Raw genomic sequence first — 20,181 nt, forward strand, 5'->3', positions numbered from 1 at the left:
CACCCACCCTCACCCCGTTTACCTGTGGAAGGTTCCAAACAGGTGTTTTTGGAGCGTTCCACAGCTTTCCCAGTCTTTCATTGCTCCTGACCCAACTTGTTTGCTGACAGTGAATTCAGAATAATCAAATATTTCCAAAAATCAATGAAGCTGATGAGCTCAGACATTAAATATAATGTTTTCAGTTGAGTATATGTCAAAAAGGATTAGCAAGTTACTACATTCTGCTTTATTTATCAGTCAAATTAAATGGGTATTTTGACAGATTACAGTCGTTTTAATATGAAATTGTAACTGTAGCTCAACATTAAAAAGGACTTCTGTGACTTTTGAACATACTGAAGTGAACCGCTGCAGTCAGTTGAATGCAGGAGTCCATTTTCTGTCATATTTAAGGTCAAGCTTTAAAAACATGAACCTGTCCTCTCACTGAGAGCTGGTGGCAGCACAGAGGTATAAAAAAGAGGTGAAAGTGACGACTGAACATGTTCCTCTCCACATTCTGTGCTTCAGTCGCTGAGATGCAGCTACTACCTTTGTGGTTTATGGTCAAATGTCAGAGCTGACCTTCTGAATAATGCAGGAGGAAACAGGAGACGCCGGGCTGCTAACACAGAGAGCTACACACTTCCGGGGGTTATATGAAAGCTCGCTTGAAGGCTTGTACCTGAAATACAAGCTAAGCCCTCGGGGTTGGAGCTCTTCATGTCCTCCTCATCCAGCTCCTCCTCAGTCTTCATCCTTCCCTCTCACTGCACTGCTCTCAGGATTAGAGATGGCCTAGATGCATTCATTCTTCAGCTTAACTAAGAAGCGTCTAACTTTCCACAAGTTCACGCTGAGACTCAACGCCGACCTTTGCTACCCAAAGCAAAACTGGACACCGTCCCAGCTGTCAAATCAGTGCCTGCAGCGCCGCAGTGTCTCACTCCTCCCTTCATCACTGTCATTGAATAAGAGATGCAGCGGACATGGAGATATCCGGTAATGAGTAATCTGTCATGGCTCAGTTTCTGCTACATTGTACCAGCTCGGAGCGAGACGGGGACGGGGCCAAAACAAGACTCCAGGAGGAGGATGAGACGGAGGGCATCGGGCTGGTATTACCTGGATCAGTAAGAGTGGGCGGGTTATGACAGCACACAGAGAAGATGGAGGCTTCACTTCAGCGTCTCCTCAGTCTTCATTAAATCACATGATTGACGTTCGCTGGCCCGCGATGACAGAGTGAAGCATGGGGGCTTATTCCGTCCTCCAGCTCTCAAATAACTGCAGAATGAATTCTTAATGCCTGCCTGCCATGAATTGATCATGAGCATCATTGGAAGTGGATGTGACTGGCACTGTAATTCAGCTGGCATTATGAGCTTGATGTCTTGTAAATGATTTAGACACTAATTCCTCAGTGATGGCCCTTACATTGTATAACCCTTGAATTTAAAAACAAAGACTGTGTGGCAGGACTAATTTGACTTTTTTAATACTGCCACAGGGACGTTTCAGGCAGGACGTCCTTCTCCAGTTCCTGGTAGTTTCACACTCATTGTGCACAGGTGGGAAACCTTTCCAGCACAGTCTCATGATGCAGGCTGCTAAAACATGAAAAACCAAAGAAACACAACACAAATTACACTCACTTCATAAGAAACATGCCCCCGTTCATCCCATTGAGACTGAGGGTGTCCTCTAAACTTACATCTGTCTCTGTTACCACCTCTTTGTGTTCTAGTTTGAAGACTTTCAGTTCATATACAGAATTTCAGGTTGATGAAGTTTAAGTAATGAGACAGCAGCGTTCCCTGTAGATTTGACTGACAGGTGCGTTTAATGACATGCTGATTGACAGGACGCTCAGCGAGTGCAGAGCAGAATCAGCTGTTGGGACACATGATATGATCATGGCGCTATCAGATGACGTTCATGCTACATAATGAAGGTCAGGAGACCACGACGACTGGATTCACACTGACAGCTCAAATCTTGGATTTTTTCATTGCTGTCCAAAAAAGGAATAATCTGACACTCTTTATGTGTCACTCAGTTTATTATATCTATGCTACACAGCTGAAAAACAGATGTAAGTTGAGTGTGTGAGCGCAGTCAGAGATGAGAGAGATCCATTTAAGTCCAGCTCGCTGGGTTAAATGGCTTCCATGTCTAATGAATTGTTTAATGCTTTGGCCCAGTGGCAGGCGCAGGTACAGCTGTGTGAGAAACCAGGAGAAAACTGTCAGTCAGAGTGGTTTAAACTGACTGTCATTTTCAATATAACTGAGCTAATTTGTTAGGAAACTGGTCAATTTTTCTTAATGAATGAGAAGAACTAGTAGTTGATCTAAAAAAGATCCAAACAGCCGAAGTTAAAGCGTGATTGTTGGATGGGATGACATCTTCCCAGACAAAAATATGTACAGGATTCATCAAAAATTAATTAATTAATTTAAAAAAAAACAGCTCCATGTTTAGTTGAGCAGAAAATAACTGCTTTGATGAGTTTCTGTGATGTGAAAGATTAGACCGAGCACAGCGAACACGTGGACCTCTGTACGTCAAATAAAGACGGATAACAAGCTGCACACGATGCCAGCGGCGCAGAAAGACGACTAAAACTGCATATTTAGAATGAATGAAAATGATATCCTGCTCTTGTTAAGGTTTATTTAGTAAACAAAGGAACAACCACTAATGTGAAATGCTTACAGCTTGTTTTTATCATGAATACACAGTGAAAAAACACTTTTATTCACACATAATGTGCATTAACTGCCCTGAATCATCGCTCTCTCTGCTCTCAGCTCACAGTTTACCTGTAGACATGCTTCTCTCAGTAAAGTGCTCGTTTCGGGTGACATGCTGACTGTTTTTCACTCCCTCAGTGTCTCTGCAGGCTCGGCACCCTGTGCATCCTCGGTTCGCTTTGCCGAGGGAAACCGGGCAGGTACCCAGGAGCCCCGTGGCTGCCATGGCAATAGGTCCTGGGGACGGGGGCTCTGGTGGCTGGAAGGTCATGGTCTCTGACAGGAAGAGGAGGGTTGCGTCCGTTCTTACTGTGATGCAGCCTCTGACTGCTGCCACGGTTTTCTTCCCCATCTGCTGAGGGATTTATTTATTTCAGATGAGGGAGGAAAGAATCGTCTTATTAATCACACTGTGCTGCGTACGGCTGCAGCATCACAACACTGACTAAAGTATCTTCACACACAAGCTAATGCTAACAAAGCTGGCTAGCCCTTGGTAGTAGCATGTTATGGGAAATAAAGTGCCAAGAAAAGATAATGAAAAATAAATAGAAAAATAAAATACATTAAGCTTTCATTGATTTTTGTGGACTGAAGAACTTTACCAGCTGATTGGAGGTTAAAGGAAAAAAAACTTTTATGTATTCAGTCATATTTTTAACCTGAATAAAAACCTTTTACTACATTTAGCCAGTTTCAGGGCTCCATAGTGTGAGACCAAAGGCGACTTGTTTAATTTTTGTTTGTTTGTTTTTCATTTACATTGGATAAAAATCCTGTTTTACTTGTGCATAGAAGTCAAAAGTCTCACCCTCTTGCTGTTGCACTGAAGCGCTGTTGTTCTTTCTTTCCTCTGCAGTCTGTGATGCAGCTTTTCTGGCCTCCTCCAGATCCATCTGGGCCTTCAGCGCTGCCTGTTTGTTCTTCTTCTTGTTCTCCTCATTTTGCTTCAAAGGGACACACAAGCAACAAGACGACTAACTGGAAACATATTCAGCCCACTCGAAGCTCAATGCCCGCCCACAAAGCTTAGAAATATTGAATAAGACATGTAAATACACATCAGCTCTTAGTTTAACTCCACTGCTGCATTTAAAAGCAGCATAGTGATGAGTTAGCTGTCCGAGCTGCTGCTTTAAGGATGAAGATGAGCTTTTACTCTGCTGCTCTCTGCTGGAGTGATGACATTAATGCAACTACTGTTGCCTCAAGCTGTCTATTTGTGCATCTACAATTACAATTATGGGATGAAAACAACATATAATTCAAGTTTTACCGTTTGTAGTTTTTTCTTTAGTTCCACATTAGCTTCTTTATAGCTTTTGGATGTGGACTGCAGGTAATAAATGGCCAGTCTGAAACATCAAAACACAGCTTGTTACCATCAAGGAATCTTAAACTTTACCATGAAAAGGAGAGGAAAGGTGGGCATGCAGAATATATGTTCATGCAGTCTGCTGCTGAGTGTTCGTGACTCACACCATCAGCAGTATGAAGGGCAGCACCAGTCCAGGGTTAGAGGCGTAGCTGAACACTTTACTGAACCAGGCGGGGAAGTCCGACTCGAGCGTCTCATGGATCACATCGAACATACGCTTTTTACCACTGAGGAGAAGAGACTCACTGTGACAAAGAGTCAGAGAAATCAAACTGCACTTCACTCAAACAAGCATTGTTACCTGAAGGGTCCACAGTCAAAGGACGGGGGGATGGTGACGATGGTGTAGATGGCCGGCAGAGTGGACAGGAAGAGGATGACCAGCAGCATGGCCATGTAGAAGTTATTGGAGCCAGAGGCCTTGAAGACTCTTTCCTGCGGCACGTTACAGCACATCACGGCCCAGCACTGCAGGTACATGGACACGTGGAGTCTGAGGACGTTCAGGGCGGGCAGGCAGGGGGCGTAGAAAGCACCCATCCTGCAGGAGAAGAGGGGGGGCAGACTGAAAATAGACAGACTGTAGACGAAATACAACAATGAGCCTGATATGTCTTTTTTTTTAACCTGCTGATTTAAATAAAACAAATGTCTTTCCTCACCATATCATTCCTTGATTGAAGATCAGGCCCAGGACGTTTCCACTGACATCAAACTCAGAGTAGGACGGCTTTCACAAGCACAGGAAGCAGACAGAGACAACTCTGCTGTGACTCACATTTCAAATTCACCTCCAGAAAAAAGATAACGGCAAACGAATCACACACGGAAATCAGTGCGAGCAGATGACTCACAAAGCCGGCCTCAAGGTCCCAGCACCAGCAGTAGTTGAGAAAACGGACGAGCACGGCTCTCAGGAAGTCACCAATCAGCAGCGTGATGTAAGTTGTCATGGTGTCAGATATGATCAGCCGGACGAACTCCTGCAGAGGAAGAAGCATCATCATAACGAGAGGTTTTCATTTGCATTTTATGTCCAATTATCTTGTTTGGGGTAGTTTACCATGTTTACTTTGTAAAAGTACAAACTGTAACTACATGTCATATATTTCATATTTAAGGCAGGCAGATGTTTCTGTTTCTGTCATGTATCGGGTATCAACCCAAAGTTGTCAATATTAAATAAAGCAATGTGACATAATCCAAAGCCCAGTCGAAGATGGCTGTATTAAAACATGGCTCTGCTCTCATTTATTCACAAAAACTGCCTCTGCAACGTTTCTGTTGACCGACACTGTCTGAAAATGAAAAGTGGTGTTATGTAATAAAACGGTATTGGGGGGAAAATAAGCTTAAAACACAAACAGACTCCAAAGTCCTTTATCCTCGTTCCTCTTCAGGGAGCGTGTGTGTGAGCTTAGATGTTTGTGTGTGCTGGACACACACGGCTTTATGAAATACATGAGTGAATGCTTGGCTGCCTCCTCTTTGTCTGCGTGGTCTGTCCTCCTTCCAGCTCTCCGTGGTTGAGTGGAGGTCCTGTGGATCCACGCTCTGAACTAATGATTTACAATCTACTCATGTCCGTATTTTTGTCAGCATTGACTGTTTTTCTGCTCTACAGATGACATCGAATGCATGTCTGTCCATCCTGGGACAGGGATCTGTCTTATGTTGCTCTCCCTGAAGGGGACCCCTGTCATACCTCATGTTATATCTCTGAGTCAGAAAAAAATACAGACGACCTGTAAAATCATTCACATCTTATAAATACATGAAGGTTTAGGCCCACATGGACACTGACCTGTCCCACCATGGTCTCCCAGCAGGGCCCTCTGGGCACATCAGCAGGCTGGATCGTGATGGGTGGACCCGTGCTGTTTTCTGATACTGTACCATTGTACAAACTGGCTTCCCACGTGGTTATATTAAACTTTATTATCTTTTCCTCTTCCCTCTGCAACACATATACACACCTCAAGCTAAGAGCGGTGCAAAATACTGAAGTACCTCACACATCTACCTGCTCTTCTTCTCACTTTGAGGTTGATCTCATCCATGAGTGCAATGATGAAGGTGTAGAGGTTTCCCAAGAAGAGGGCAAAGATGCGACCCAGCTGCCACTGCAGGGCGACACGGGGGTGGTAGTTCTCCAGGGCGCTGATGACGTCGAACAGCATGGGGCAGAACATCCCCAGCAGTGACATGACCATGTTCACCTGAGAGACACAAAAGCTCGTCTGACATGTAAGATAACTGAAGGACTATCACTCCTGCTCAGCCCTCCTGCTGCTGAAAAGATTCATACACTTCTTTTTCTACATTTCTCTGCGTTTGATTCTCTGCCTCTCAGTCCTCATTGCTACCTCATTCCTTTCCCACCAGGTGTGATTCTCCAGTCCGTCAAGGGCAAATTTCTGAGAGCGACGCACTACAAAGTAGATGAGGTATCCACTTCCCGCTAAGCAGCACAAGACCAGGAAGTTGGCCAGCACACGCAGAAAACGAGTCAGGTGGATGTTGTCATCCTTTCGGCTCTCTTGCTCCTCTAAGATTGCCTCCTGGAGGTGTAGAAGGAGGGATATACAGGACATCGATGAAGATGATATAAAGGTATCAGTTACTGCTTCACTGGAACACCAACAGTCAGCAGCACTGACCTTGAAGCTGGTGGTGATGGAGGCAAACTTATTGTCTGCCGTTTCAGGGTTTCCTATCAGGTAGTCCCAGCTGGTGAACATTTTCCAGCTGAAATTAAAGCTGTTATCGTCTCCAACCCCCGACTCATTTGCGTTGCGGGCCATCCTTTAACCAGAAACACAGATTGAGTACAGCATTGTGCCTAAAGGAGATCTGCTTAGCCACAATAAACTCACGTTCTTATGACCACCATGTAGCTATAGGCCACTGTTCCCACACCAACAAGGAAGTATGACAGAGGCATACGGAACTTGAGCCAGCCAATGGCGCGCTGGTTGTTGTAGTAGCCGTAGAAGAGGACCGAATACTGAGCATAACCCTGTGACACAGATTTGAGTTAAGGTGATCCACAACAAAGAATTTGAGCTTGAGGTGAGCGTGATCCTGCAAATATATCCGGTGTGTAATTAACTGACTCCAAAGTCCCATAAAACAGCAAAGTCCATGGCACTGGCCTCCTCAGCCCTGGGGACAGTCTTCCTTGGGATGCTGCCGTAGGGACGCCCCATTAATGCCTGATAGCAAAGAGCAGGGAAACAAGGAGGGTTATTAGAGGAAAACTCAAAGTATGCAAACATGAAACATACAGGAGAGCAAGACTACTGATAAAATACAAGTAAATTATGACTTGTTTCTGCAGTACCTCTGGCACCATAACCAGGCCAAAAGTCAGCCCAAACAAGATCATGTTGATGCCGTACATCCACCTGAGGAAGATAAAGTACGAAGCAACCGAGGAGCCAAAATGACCTGAGGGAATAAAGACGAGGATGACTGTTACGCCAATGACTTCCTGAAAGCAGCGAAGCCTGAAAGACATGTTTGATTCATCTTACACTGTAAAAGCCTTTGACGCCTCCAGAACTCGAAGGAGGAAAAGAAACATTTGTGAAAAATGAACCCAACATACTTTCAATCTCCTTGATTTTCATCTCCCAGGGAATGCAGGCAGTTTTGAAGTTTTCAAAGTCCCGTTGAAACTTCATCCATTTCTGCAAAAGAAATATAATGAATCGTACAACACACATTTAATACTGATGCTTCTAAATGAACTGCATAAGCAAACAAGCCTTCGTTGGTTGGGTTTGTTAGGTAAAGGCATGAGGAGTGAGATCGGGTCAGGTTGGGGTAAGATTTTCAGGCTAAGCCAATCAGAGGCAGAGTAGGGCAGTAGCTAATTTCCCACGTTCATGAAAACTGTACTTAAATTATATTAAGGCTTAAGGTTAAGCATAAGTATGGCCAAGGCGACAGTGAATGACAGCTAGCTGCTAGTTTTCAGCAACCAGACTGGATCCTGCTCGCCTCAGCTCCCATTTTTGGTTTGGTTTTGGTTTTTGGTGGAGTCAGGCACCGCTAAGATTGAGACAGCTGGAGTCACTGTCACTGCTTACGTTGCTTTACCGTCATCATTTTACAGTTATTAATCTTACATAGCCACAAATAAATATATCACCCTATGCATCCTGCAAACAGCTGTGGTTATAAATCTAAAACAAAGGCAGTGGAAACTCTCCCACCTTTGTCCACATGGGGCGCCAGAGTGAAAACAAACTGTAAGCTGCTTCAAATAAAAATGTGTAATATTCAGTATAATAATTGAATAATTATCTGAATGAATACTGATATCCTATCAGTCTGTGTGTCGTTACCTTGGTCATCATGACCTTGTATGCATAGAGCTTCCTGCCTTTCCCTTTCCCCAACGCTCCCTCATATTTCTCCACAAACTCCTGAGACTCCCTGCAAGCGAGAAGATGATTTGATCCAAAATGTTGTTTCACAGCTGATCCAGAGAAAGTTTCCGATGGTCCTAATTGAAAGTGTGCGTTAGTCATAACAGGGTGAGTGAATTTACCGTAAAGTCACGAGTTTCTTCTTCATTGGCCAGGGTTTTCCCCTCAGACCTTGGATCAGTTTCTTCCTCTCGTCCACTGCCTCCTTCAGCCTCTCCAGCTCTTCCGGAGACAGAGACTCCGGCCTCACCTCTTTATCCTCGTTGTCCTCTTCATCATTCTCATCTTCCTCGCTCGTCTCCTGCTCTGAACTGAGACGTAGCAGAGCAGTGTACTTACTATCTTTCTCTTTTCTTGTGTGAATGACATGACAGTTGTGAAAAAGGCCTCCTGATCACCTGCTTTACCTTGTTTCAATCACTTTCTTGTGCTTTTTCTTCTTCCCCTCTGGTGTTTTCTCCCTCGCTGTACGTTTACCTCCATCCTCTTCTTCCTCTTCCTTTTTGGCACCTCGATGTTTCCTTCTTCCCTTGGTATTTCTGTCCTCAGCTTCTCCCTCCTCCTGCTCCATTTTTCTTGTTTTTTCATTTTTTACATTCTTCTTTGTTTTTGCCTCCTTACTGCTTCTTTTGTTGGCCTGCCCCTCTTCATCCCTCCCTCTTCTATCTGCCTCTTCATCATTCTTTGCCCTCCTTCTCCTGCCCCTCTCTCTCTTCTCAGCCCTGGCCTGTAACTCCTCCTCTCTTTCTCCTGCTCTAGAGGCTCCTTTTCTCCTCCCATGGCCCTTCCTCTTTTTCTTTCTCTCTATATCACCATCCCTCCTTTTTCCTCTTGTGAGTCTTTCCTTTTTATGTTCCTCATGGCAAGTGGAAACTTCATCCTCATCACCTGCAGTAAAAATATAAATGTTGTGTTTATTCAGTGTTGCAATAAACATTAATGACTGAATTACATGTGAGTAAGATATGCAATAACATGAAATAAAGGTGTTTACAATGTTTTTGTACTATTGCATGGTAGAAGAACATAAAACACAGTAAAAAAAAAAATTATCTGACAGTCTTGTGAAGTTTGTCATTGTTCTCTACTCAGTTCAATCTGTATCTCTTTTCTCTGTTTCTCTTTCTCTATCTCTTTTCTTTTATCCAGGTGTGATAATCCTGTGATAACTGGGGACAGAGGGGCAAAAGGGAGTGTACATGTTATACAGGGCTATGGTGGACAAAAGAACTGCAGTAGATGAGTATTGTTGCAGTAAACGCTTCTGAAAAGACAATTACGAAGTCGAGACTCCTGTGCCTCTCTAATAATTTAGATTATTGAGAAAAATTTTCATGATCTCCTTAAAAGCAGAAACCATTGGAAGCTTTAGTGGTTCATGTGGTAACACAACGACACACTCACCTGCCAAGTCCAGTCCAACGTCAACTGTGGGAGAGAAATAACTTGACTGAAGAATGAAAACAGGTCACTTCTGTTTATTTAGTGCTATGAAGTGATGCCTCATGAGCCATAACATTTTGTAATAATGCTCCTTTTACTGCCATGCATGCAGAAAATCAGACCAGAATCACGGCTGTTGGGGGGGACAACCACAGCTGCTGCACTCACTAAGTGGCTGACATGGAAACCTATCTTCATCAGGGTTTGCACTGTTAGATAAAGTCCATGTGACTCATCTGGACACATAACAAGACAGAGAGCAGCCTCCATCCAGCTTTTGTTGGCCTGACTTCAAGCTGAACAACTTGTCTACTTGCACTTGTAATCTTAAAGGAAGAGTTTATTCAATGATAGTGAGATTTTACAGTCTGTCATGAACATGGAGGAAACATGTGAAGAAGACTCTGTCACTTTGTCGTGAATGACAGCTTATCGGTTATCAGCTACAGGTTATCAGGACTCACTGGCTGAAGCAGGAGACTGACCTTGTGTCCTGGCAAAGCTTCAGCTTTACCTCTAAAAGCTGCACATTTATATTTTAGAGTCTGACCAACTTGTATTCCTTGTTTATGCCAAAGAATATTCATTTGTATATTTACCAGGTTGTAGCTAATTGAGCACCATTGTTTAAATCTCTTTCTGGAAATGTGACACGAAATGAAACATTTCTGTGCTACTTTTTTCTCTTCTTTATTGTTCTGCTTCATACTTTTCAGAGAAAGTAAATGCAGCATAGCCACCCCCATAACCACGACGCTGACCCCTTTCACTAGCAGAGCTCAGCCTTCCTTATTGTATACCTGCACTATTGTCCTGCAGTGAAGGGGGATAAAGAGGAAAACAAAGAGAACCACTGACAAATTGAACTGATATTTATGTAGTCAGCCCTTTGATGTGTGTCCTTAGTGTAACCGGAGTGGCCGGCACACGGGTCATTACGGCCGTGTGCAGCAGAGGGGCACAAAAGAGACAAACAATGGCCTAATGAAGGGAGACGGGGTGGCTAAGCCCACAAGGACGGGGAGACAGCTGAGGGCCAGAGGCCAGCTCTCAAATATGCAGCTGAGTGAGTAAGATGCAAGAAAACTGTGGATAAATGTGCTGGAGGTGGTCGATTGATGGCCTTTTATTGATGATTAAAGCCAGAAATCCAGCGTAAATGCCTGGACTGTTTTTCCTTGTCAGTTCTTTCCATGCCACCAAGCTTAAGGCTGTATTAAATCTATAAATATGGATGTTTTTGTCCATAAATCGGTGCAAATCAGTATATCATAAACACCGTGAGCAAAGGGCCTTGCTTTATTTAAATAATCAGTCATATTTTGTCCTAATGATAATGGTGATTTTTTTTATAATTTAAGATACATGCAATTATCATTAGACTTACAATTATTATTACTGATTACAATAAATTTTGCCTCCCCGGGGACAAAGAGTTAACATCCTCTGTCAACAAAACTCCTGCGTCATATAATGACACCAGAGGAGCAATTCGATGATGGAAATATGAAGAAGGTCCTGGACTTACTGTCGCTCTCCGAGGTGATCAGACTGTCTCGAGGCATCTTCCTCTCATGGTCCTGCTCCCTCCTACAGCGGTCGGCCCAGCATCCAGCGCACTCTAACTCTGCAGGCTTTCAGTGGCCTCTCTCCTTCTGCATCTTCACAGAGAAGGATGCAGCTTATCCAAGCCCACACACTGCCATGGGAATGAAGAGTGTGTGTTTCTGTGTGTGTGTGTGTGTGTGTGTGTGTGTGTGTGTGTGTGTGTGTGTGTGTGTGTGTGCGCGGGTGTGTGTGTGTGTTGAGGGGCTGGTACATGATGAGTAACTCGCATGAGAAGTTTACTTTTTCCTCGCCACCCATCGACCCGAAACAGGGACAATGACAGCATGGAAACCCTAGAGCCAAGCAATTTCACTAGCGATCAATTATTCAAAACAGTTATGACTGCCTTTATGCAGCTGTGTGTGTGTGTTTGTAAATGTCTTCTCGATATGTGTGTGAAAAGACAAAAACATGGGGGTTATAGGAGCAGCAGGCTGGACGGTCAGGACTCTTTGACAGACTGTTTTCACTGCATCATAACAGATGACTCCACTGAGAAGTGACATTCAAAAATCACATTCACCTCACGCAGCTGAACGTCCTCCTGTGTTTTATCAGGGTGCAGACGGCTTCCTCATCCTGTTCATTCACATGCCCATCACTTAACTCCAGCTAATATATTTAGCCGTCTGTTCCCACACACTGACCCTCGACAGGCGTCCTTGTTATTTGTGAATGAGGCTTTATGGCTAAAAGCAGCCAAACATTAAACATGTAAAGCAGCAGTGAAGAAGTAAATAAACTGGGGGCCTGATACTGACCCCTGACCAATCATTACTTTAAAAGCTCTTCAGTTTTTGGATGTGCTTTGAATGTGTCTCACAGGTTTGTGTTGAAATAACTGTAGCATCAGCCAGTCTGTTAACTGGGCTCTTGTTCTAAAACCTATGCTAACTATGTGTGAGTTGTGCTCTGGCTGCAGACCCATTGCTCTGCCTTTATCATAGGAAGCTAAATTAAAGCAAATGCTGACACTTCACAGGGTGTTAGGTTTTCATCCTGGCTGGTGAAGAATATGAAATAGGTCACAGATTTTCTAGGTCTGGTCTAATTCAGCCATCTGGCACATCTGAATGTGCGTGCTTGCATAATGATTTTGTTGTGAGAGGCATGTGTGTGCAGAACAAACCATGTGATCGTGTGAAACATCAGAGTTAATGAATGAAATCACCATTCTCACGTATGCATGAGCGTGACGTCAAAATGAGGCAAACACACTCTTCTTAAAAACACCAGAGAGACACAGAGGTGAGTTCTGAGCTAATCAACCTGTAGAGGGCAGCGTTGCTCTGCACTGACGTGTGGAGGAAGCACCACTTCTGCCTTGGTAAAGATTATTTTTATCTTTACCTGACTTGTTTTCTGTGTGTGTGTGTGTGTGTGTGTGTGTGTGTGTGTTTGTGTGTGTGTGTGTGTGTGTGTGTGTGTGTGTGTGTGTGTGTGTGTGTGTGTGTGTGTGTGTATGTGTGTTTGTACATGCACGTGTGTCCGCGTCACTGACATGTGGCTGTGTGTACATGCTCATCAGCTCCTGTGTGGTTTGGGGGTAACTAGAGTAGGAAAAGATATCGGTTTCCTCTTGCTAAACTTAGATGAAGCTAGGAGGGAAGCATTGAGACGAGGGAGGTCATCAAGGCCACTTGAGCTGAGAGTGGCATCAAAACAAACTGTGATACATCACCGCTGTACAGTTAAATGTTTCCCAGGGAGTAAATTATAGACTAGCAGACTGTATGAACGGCTTCATGGTTGATGAAACGGGGTACCATGCACAGAAGTAAAGGTTGAGCCACGTTAATAAAGAAGAGCAATACAAACGTACTTGTGGTATTGGACTAATGGAGAGTTTTGCTTTATGTTGTCCAGGTTTTGTGAAGTCTTGCAGAGATTTCTGCAGGCACCAGCAAAAACTATGAGGGGTTGTTTCCCAGGATCTTTCAGAGACGTCGCTGTGAATCATACACTGAATATAATGTGCAAAGAGCTGACACGTGCTTACTGGTTCAAAATAACGTTCATTGTCAGGAGAGAAAAGAGAAAATCTAATCAAAAGTTCATGTGGGTCTGCATGTGTTTTGTTCCAGCCTGTTCTGATGAGTGCACCTTGGTGTACCTTTGGCGAGCAGGGAGTGATAAGAGTGTCGTTGTACATGCAGACTGTGTTTCGTGAAAGGCTGAAATCATTGGTGGCTATCAGTGTGTAGGCATTAGACTGTGATTCATCTCGCAGTTGGCGTGGTAAAAGGCTGCAAAGGGGCCTGCATGCACTGTGTGAGTCAAACAGCAGCTCTGTAACAGATGATCAGTCTGTCACCATGCCCCCTAACGCAGGTTAGAGAAACAGGAAAAACAACACAGACTCGGATGAAGCCTGTGTAGTGAGGCCTGAAGGCATTGTGCTGTTCCTAAACAGAAATATGACGAGTTAATAGAAAAACTAGAATTACTGCCTCATGACTGTACGTCTCCACGTGCCAGTCGAGTTTCATTTACATCCACGTCTGTCTAGACTCATGATAAATGAAGTGGCAGCTTTGAAGAAATTTAAAAGAAAGTGTTAAATGTGTTTTTTGAAATGGAAGTTCTCTCTATACTGACACATATGATTGCAGTGAATGGGAAACATGCTGTCTTCTTACAGACTATTTTTCCAGAGTTCAGAGGACTGATAGAGAGCTTCATCGCATGGTGCAGCGACAATCACCTGAAGATCAATATCAGCACAACCAATCAGCCTGTGGTGGAACTACAATGCTTCAAATGTGGATGAGGCTGCAGAGGAGTGACAAACTGTAAAACATGGACACTTCCCACACGTCTTCAACCCGGCAGCACAGAAGATCTAAACAGTCAGCACAGTTTGAAGGTGGACGCCAAAGATTAGAGTCACCAGTTCAGGAACCAACCAAATGTGAAATCTGGTCACAGCCTGCCTTCTGTTCCTGAGGTATGGTGCTGAATAATGGCCAGAAAAGTGTTTCTGCAGAACATTATGATGTCACGGTGAAGCTCACCTTTCACCTTTTGCATATAAAATGTCATCACTTCATCATTTTCTCCTGTGAGACTTTTGTGTGAAATTTTGTCAGATGTAATGAAATTCTCTCCAGAGTTTCTCGAGATATCACGTTCACAAGAATGGGCCGAATGGACGGAGGGCTGAGTGGCTGCAGGGGCATAAAAATCCATTCAGGGTTCACATGAGCAACAATCGACACAGCTGTAGATATAGATTAAGTTTAAAGTCTACCTTTTACATCCCTTTTCCTTCAGTGCACCAAAACAGTGAAAACAAATGCACAAACACTGCTGTGTGATTGATTCTGCCTGTCTTTCTCTGCCGATAATGATCAAACTGTGAACTTTGTGTGGCAATAAAGTCTCAGCTCCACAACTGTTGACACTAAATGTAAAGCAGCAGGGAGTTGTGGCCCAGAGGGCAAAACCTGGCTGTTTTTGTCAGAGAGAGGAGGGAGCTGAGAGGGGAGCGCAGGTTAATCAGGTGTGACTCAGACTATAAACACATTTTCGCCAAAGGGATTCAAAATGGAGCAGAGACTTGTGATTAGAGACGTGTGCAGCAGACAGTTTCATGTGTAGGTTCAATGTGTTGCAGGCTGTTTGCCTGCCTGGGATGATTGACTGCTTCTGAGCGGACTTGTTTTTCAGTTTCACAGAGACTATAGAAAAACACACTACTTTAAATATTGCTGTTGGAATTTCATCCCAGTTTAACACCAAGTGATTACAACAGCCATAGAGGGAACGTGATTTCACCATAAACCCACAAGCCTTTACTTCCAAACTCCGGCCTGGCCCAGCTGGAGCTCTCCCTCCCTTGTTTTCCTCTTCACTACATTCCTTCTTCCTGTTTCTGGGTGTTTCTGCGGAGGACTGTTGCCCCAGTATGGAAGTAGAGGAAGAAAGAAAACATTTCAGGAAGGAAATATCAGCCCTATATTTATCCAGAGCAAGAGAGAAAATATTCAAAAGAGGTGGTTTACACGAACAGAAGAGGGGGAAGTGTGTTGCTCAAGTTTGTCGACCATGTTGGTGGCACAGCTACAGATAGAGTAGGCGTGAGCAGAGAGAAAGAGGGAGCATGGTAAGTATGCGTGAGTAAAACAGCGTCATCCAGCAAGCAGGCGGACCCCGTCAGGCTGTGGGTGTTGCTGGGGGCGGGGCTTGGCCTTGCAATTGACAGATTAAAGCGGCGGAGGCGTGGCTTGTCCTTGCAGACAGAGAAGCACGTGGCCAGGTCCGTCTGCACGAGGGAGCAGCAACAAAGACCAGCCAGTCTGGAGAACAGAACAGAACACAGGACATCTGCTGCACACACATGTACACACACACTCTCTCTTTCCCACACACATGCGCACACTCACATGCAGGGGTTCACATTTGCTGGCCGCACGCAGGCGTGCACTTGTACATGGAGTCTCATATATCAGCTGCAAAAGGACAAACCCTCCCACAGCAGCATTTAAATGTTAAATGACAACTAACAGCAACAGGAGTGCATTGTTACAGGCGTGTGTGTAACACACACACACACACACACACACACACACACACACACACACACACACACACACACACACACACACCATGTTATCCCATGATCATCCACATACCCATGTACGGTGAGGTTTGAGGAGAAAGGAGGAAGCAGACAGTTTGGACTGTGTGTGACACAGTGTGTGCTGAGACAGTGTGTGTGTGTGTGTGTGTGTGTGTGTGTGTGTGTGTGTGTGTGTGTGTGTGTGTGTGTGTGTGTGTGTGTGTGTGTGTGTTGTGTGTGTGTGTGTGGGGGGGGGGGCTGCTCCCTGGTCAGATAGCCTGCAGTAAAACAAGAAACACCGTGAGGGACTGAATGGTCAGTAGATGCTGAATCAGCAGATGACAGCTGGTTTTGCTCTTTATTTCTTTTGCTTTAGCTTCATTCAGAATATGTTGCTGCTTGACACTGCTGCACAGATGTGAACCCACAGTGGTCCGCCTCACGTTTTCTCAATTTTCACCTTATGTTTCCTCAACAATTACACCCACAGCAGTGTAAATGGACTGAAAGGAGCCAGAATTTACAACAAAGCTGTCCCTGATCCCCCCAGAATCGCGCAGACAGACGCCCTCTGTTCATGAAATGTTTCCCTTTACTTACCTTAACGCACACATATGCACCGTCGCCCCCCTCATGAGGGGCTGCACATGAAGTTGAATGTGGACAGAGGAGGGTGGGGATCAAGTTTTGAAGCGATGGCTTTAGTCCACCTCAGCGCAGAGCTTATCAAGCCCCGCACACAGCTTATGTAAATGGATAAGCTGCCATTTCCACCACGAGCCCCTTTATCAACAGAGTCTCACCACACCGACGCCAGACACAGCAAGCTGTGCCTGAGTGTGTGTGTGTGTGTGTGTGTGTGTGAGTGTGTGTGTGAGTGTGTGTGCGTGTCGGGTGTCGGGTGTGGGCCAATATCTGCCTAGTAACTACAGACAGGCTGTACTAGATTCACATAAAGTAATCCTCACACCCTCTCCCCCCAGCTCCCCCCCACACACACACACACACACACACACACATACACAGACACACACACACACAGACCGAAACACAACAAAAAGCTTCTCTGCAAATATGCATCCGTTGTCATGGCAACATTGTCACTTTCAGACGTTCACGTGCGTGCATCATGGTCGTGGAAAATGATTAGAAAGCCCCTCCTTCAGCACAACCACCAGCACCATTATACCTAACCACCCACCCACACACACTCAACGGCACTAAATCCTGCAAACACACACACACTGAAGCCAAGCTATGACAGCGAGGGGGATGGGTAATGATACTCGACACCCCCAACTCTCTCCTCAGCTGCCCCCTCCCTTCGCTGAAACCCATGAACCTTCACATACTAAACAGACATACATCTCACATACACACGCTCCTTCTTTCCTGCCTCTTCGTGCAGGGCCGCGTTAACACAACACTCACGCACAAAGGCCTCAGTGTAAAACACACAGCAGATTTCCCCTCACCGCCCCCCTCCTTCTCTTTACTCACATATGAAAAGCTTATGTCTGTACAATCGGGGGACCGTACCACTGCTGCTGTGTCTGAAACATGAAGGACTGTTTGCATAAAGATGCCACATGATGAGTTTTCACAGGCACTGCTCACAGCTGACGAACTACACGACGTTCAGCCTCCACTGGCTTCCAGTGTTTCATTCCTTTGCCTTCATTTCATTACATTAGTTGACGACTCTGTCGCTTCAATCAGATAATAATGCCTCTTTTTTTTGAGGATCCTCCCCTGAAACACTGGTTGTAAACTGTGTGTAAATGAACTCTATGTCATCTGTGAAAAGCATCATGAACATTATGTGTGAATGTGCTGCTCAAACCTCTGTGATAATGATGACTCCGTCTCCTTTCATTCACTCCACATGGTGACAAAGAACTACTGCAGGGTTTATGGTGAGTCACATAATAATCACCAAATGGCTTTTCATTATAAGAGATGAACAGTCTGACTAAAGATGATCAGGACTTGTTATATGCAAATATTTCCTGAGTGTTGCTGTTGATCAGTGATCACTTTTCAACTCACTTAACTGTTTATGAGAAGAAAATGTGTGTATTTAATGTGGGAATCAGGTCATATTGACAAGTTACTTGTCTTAAAAGAGATTAAATAGATAAAAAATAAAGGTTTGTGAGACATGTGATACAGAAGACAAGTTAGACATTGCTCAAATGAGACATCTGTATTGTAAAATGTATTTATGTGAATGATTTGTTTCATGTGGAAAACGATCTCACACTGATAGAAAATAAAATCTAATGAATTCAGTCAGCCCTCCTTTTAAGGACAGAAACCAAACTTTCCATGTTTCAGGCTGTGAAATGAAGACATCACCTCCTCTGTTCGTTTGTGTGTATGTTTTATTACAATGACGCAAAGTAATGATTAAACCCGTCTCACCTGTGTGAGCAAAAACAGAAGAAAAGCAGGAGCCATGATTGAACTGACCTGAACAAAACGCTGTCGCCTCACCTTCATCACCAAACTCACGACACAGAACCAACAGCTGGAACAGTGTTTCCATACAGTGAGGAAATGTGCAGTGACTCCTGTTTGTAACCTGCAGCAGTGTCTTTACAAGGTGCAGTAACAATAGCAGCTTCTGATATGTCAGTCCTTTCTTTTTTTATTGCTGTCATTATCTGTACGGCAGGTGTGTGTATGTGTGTGCATGCGCATGTGTGGAATGTTAATGCACAACAAAGTTTGTTTTGTACTGTGCTCCACCTTGTCTGTTGGTGTGTGCGTGTGTGTGTTTTCCCCTAAGAAAGCACGGGGAAGATCAGCAGCAGCAGCAGCAACTACTTTTACTTTCACTTGGCGACGCCTTCTCCCAGTTTCCACATGGAGTCTGGTTTGAACTGGTGTGAGCAGACCGGCTTGCAGCCTCCCATGTTTCCACGAATCCACTCGCTGATACATGACAGCATGTTCCCTCAAATTCACACACACAAACACCGAGCAGCCCTTCCCCCGAGTGTTTGTTTTCCAGCCAACGTGGCCTGGAGTGCCTGGGGATGTGTGTGACGTTACACTGACAAGGTGGGGGAATATGCTGGGACTTGTTCGACCTGCAGGGCAAAGCATACAGCACAGATGACACACTGCGAGCGAGCGTGCTTTCATATTTCATAAGACATAACCAGAAGATGAAATCTGGCAGCTAATGGTGTTAAAACCAGCAGGCTTAAGTAAAACCTGACAGAACAAAAGAGCCCAGAAATTCAGTGACTGCTCAGCATGTCGTGATGCTATATATCATTGAGTTTCATGAGCTGGCGTCTCTGGAAACACATTTTCTATCAGGGTCCAAAGTACCACTGCTTAAACTTCCAACTTACCATCAAAAATATAGTGTGTGAGAACTCACAGCGAGTAATTTGCCTTTGACTGTACAATCCTTCTCAGATTGTTTTCCCTGAAACGACACGGAGGACATGACCTCTGGCTCCTCAGCGGTGGCTACAACCCTGTTTACCAACTGAAACCACTGACGGCCTGAATGAATTTCACAACCAGTTTCTAACAGATGTAAGCAGATCTGTTCAGCTCTTATCTCTTGTAACCTCCCACAAGACATGTTGACACTCTCTGCTGTGTGTGTGTGTGTGTGTGTGTGTGTGTGTGTGTGTGTGTGTGTGTGTGTGTGTGTGTGTGTGTGTGTACTGTTATCACTTGGGCCAGATCTTCAAACAGCTGTTACCATTTTGTTTTGGGATTAGTGTTAGAAGTGTGTTTGGGTTGAATTAGGGAAGGGTTTGGTTTGGGCAGTGACTGTTAAAGTTAAGATTAGGGGCTAAATAATGGATTACATGAATGAGGGGTCCTCACTAGGAGTGGGGGAATATACCTATCAATACCAGACCTTTGTTTGAGTTTCAGTGCTGGCGTCAGTGGGAGCGACACCAAACATGACTTGGTCTTCCATGTTCAGGACACATGATCGCTGATGAATTCACACAAGAAAACATGTCTGAGATTGCCTGCTTCATT

General features: G+C 44.5%; 1 protein-coding gene across 1 annotated transcript; it reads right to left on the reverse strand.

Annotated features, from left to right (window-relative positions):
- Positions 1-2,649: 2,649 nt before the first annotated feature.
- tmc1 (transmembrane channel-like 1) lies at positions 2,650-11,647 on the reverse strand. The gene is made up of 20 exons (XM_070964549.1): positions 11,524-11,647; positions 9,957-9,980; positions 8,960-9,440; positions 8,675-8,863; positions 8,469-8,559; positions 7,727-7,808; positions 7,460-7,566; positions 7,233-7,331; positions 6,993-7,135; positions 6,777-6,921; positions 6,483-6,677; positions 6,156-6,335; positions 5,921-6,073; positions 4,971-5,099; positions 4,779-4,846; positions 4,418-4,657; positions 4,218-4,343; positions 4,015-4,093; positions 3,550-3,685; positions 2,650-3,093 (listed from the first exon to the last, which is right to left on the reverse strand). Exons 1-20 carry the CDS (start codon positions 11,558-11,560, stop codon positions 2,873-2,875), a joined length of 2,925 nt encoding a protein of 974 aa, XP_070820650.1. The 5' UTR covers positions 11,561-11,647; the 3' UTR covers positions 2,650-2,872.
- Positions 11,648-20,181: the final 8,534 nt, after the last annotated feature.

Source organism: Chaetodon trifascialis, chromosome 6 (genome assembly GCF_039877785.1).
Source record: "Chaetodon trifascialis isolate fChaTrf1 chromosome 6, fChaTrf1.hap1, whole genome shotgun sequence".
Lineage (NCBI taxonomy): Eukaryota > Metazoa > Chordata > Actinopteri > Chaetodontiformes > Chaetodontidae > Chaetodon > Chaetodon trifascialis.

What these genes read in the sequence shown, in the direction of transcription:
- tmc1 (XM_070964549.1), bottom strand. Translation starts at nt 11,560, where the DNA reads ATGCCTCGAGACAGTCTGATCACCTCGGAGAGCGACA. An exon ending in ACAAGGTCATGATGACCAAG is followed by an intron (nt 7,809 to 8,468) that starts GTAACGACACAC and finishes TTTCTTTTGCAG; the next exon opens with AAATGGATGAAGTTTCAACG. An exon ending in GGGAGACCATGGTGGGACAG is followed by an intron (nt 5,100 to 5,920) that starts GTCAGTGTCCAT and finishes CTTCCTCTGCAG; the next exon opens with GAGTTCGTCCGGCTGATCAT.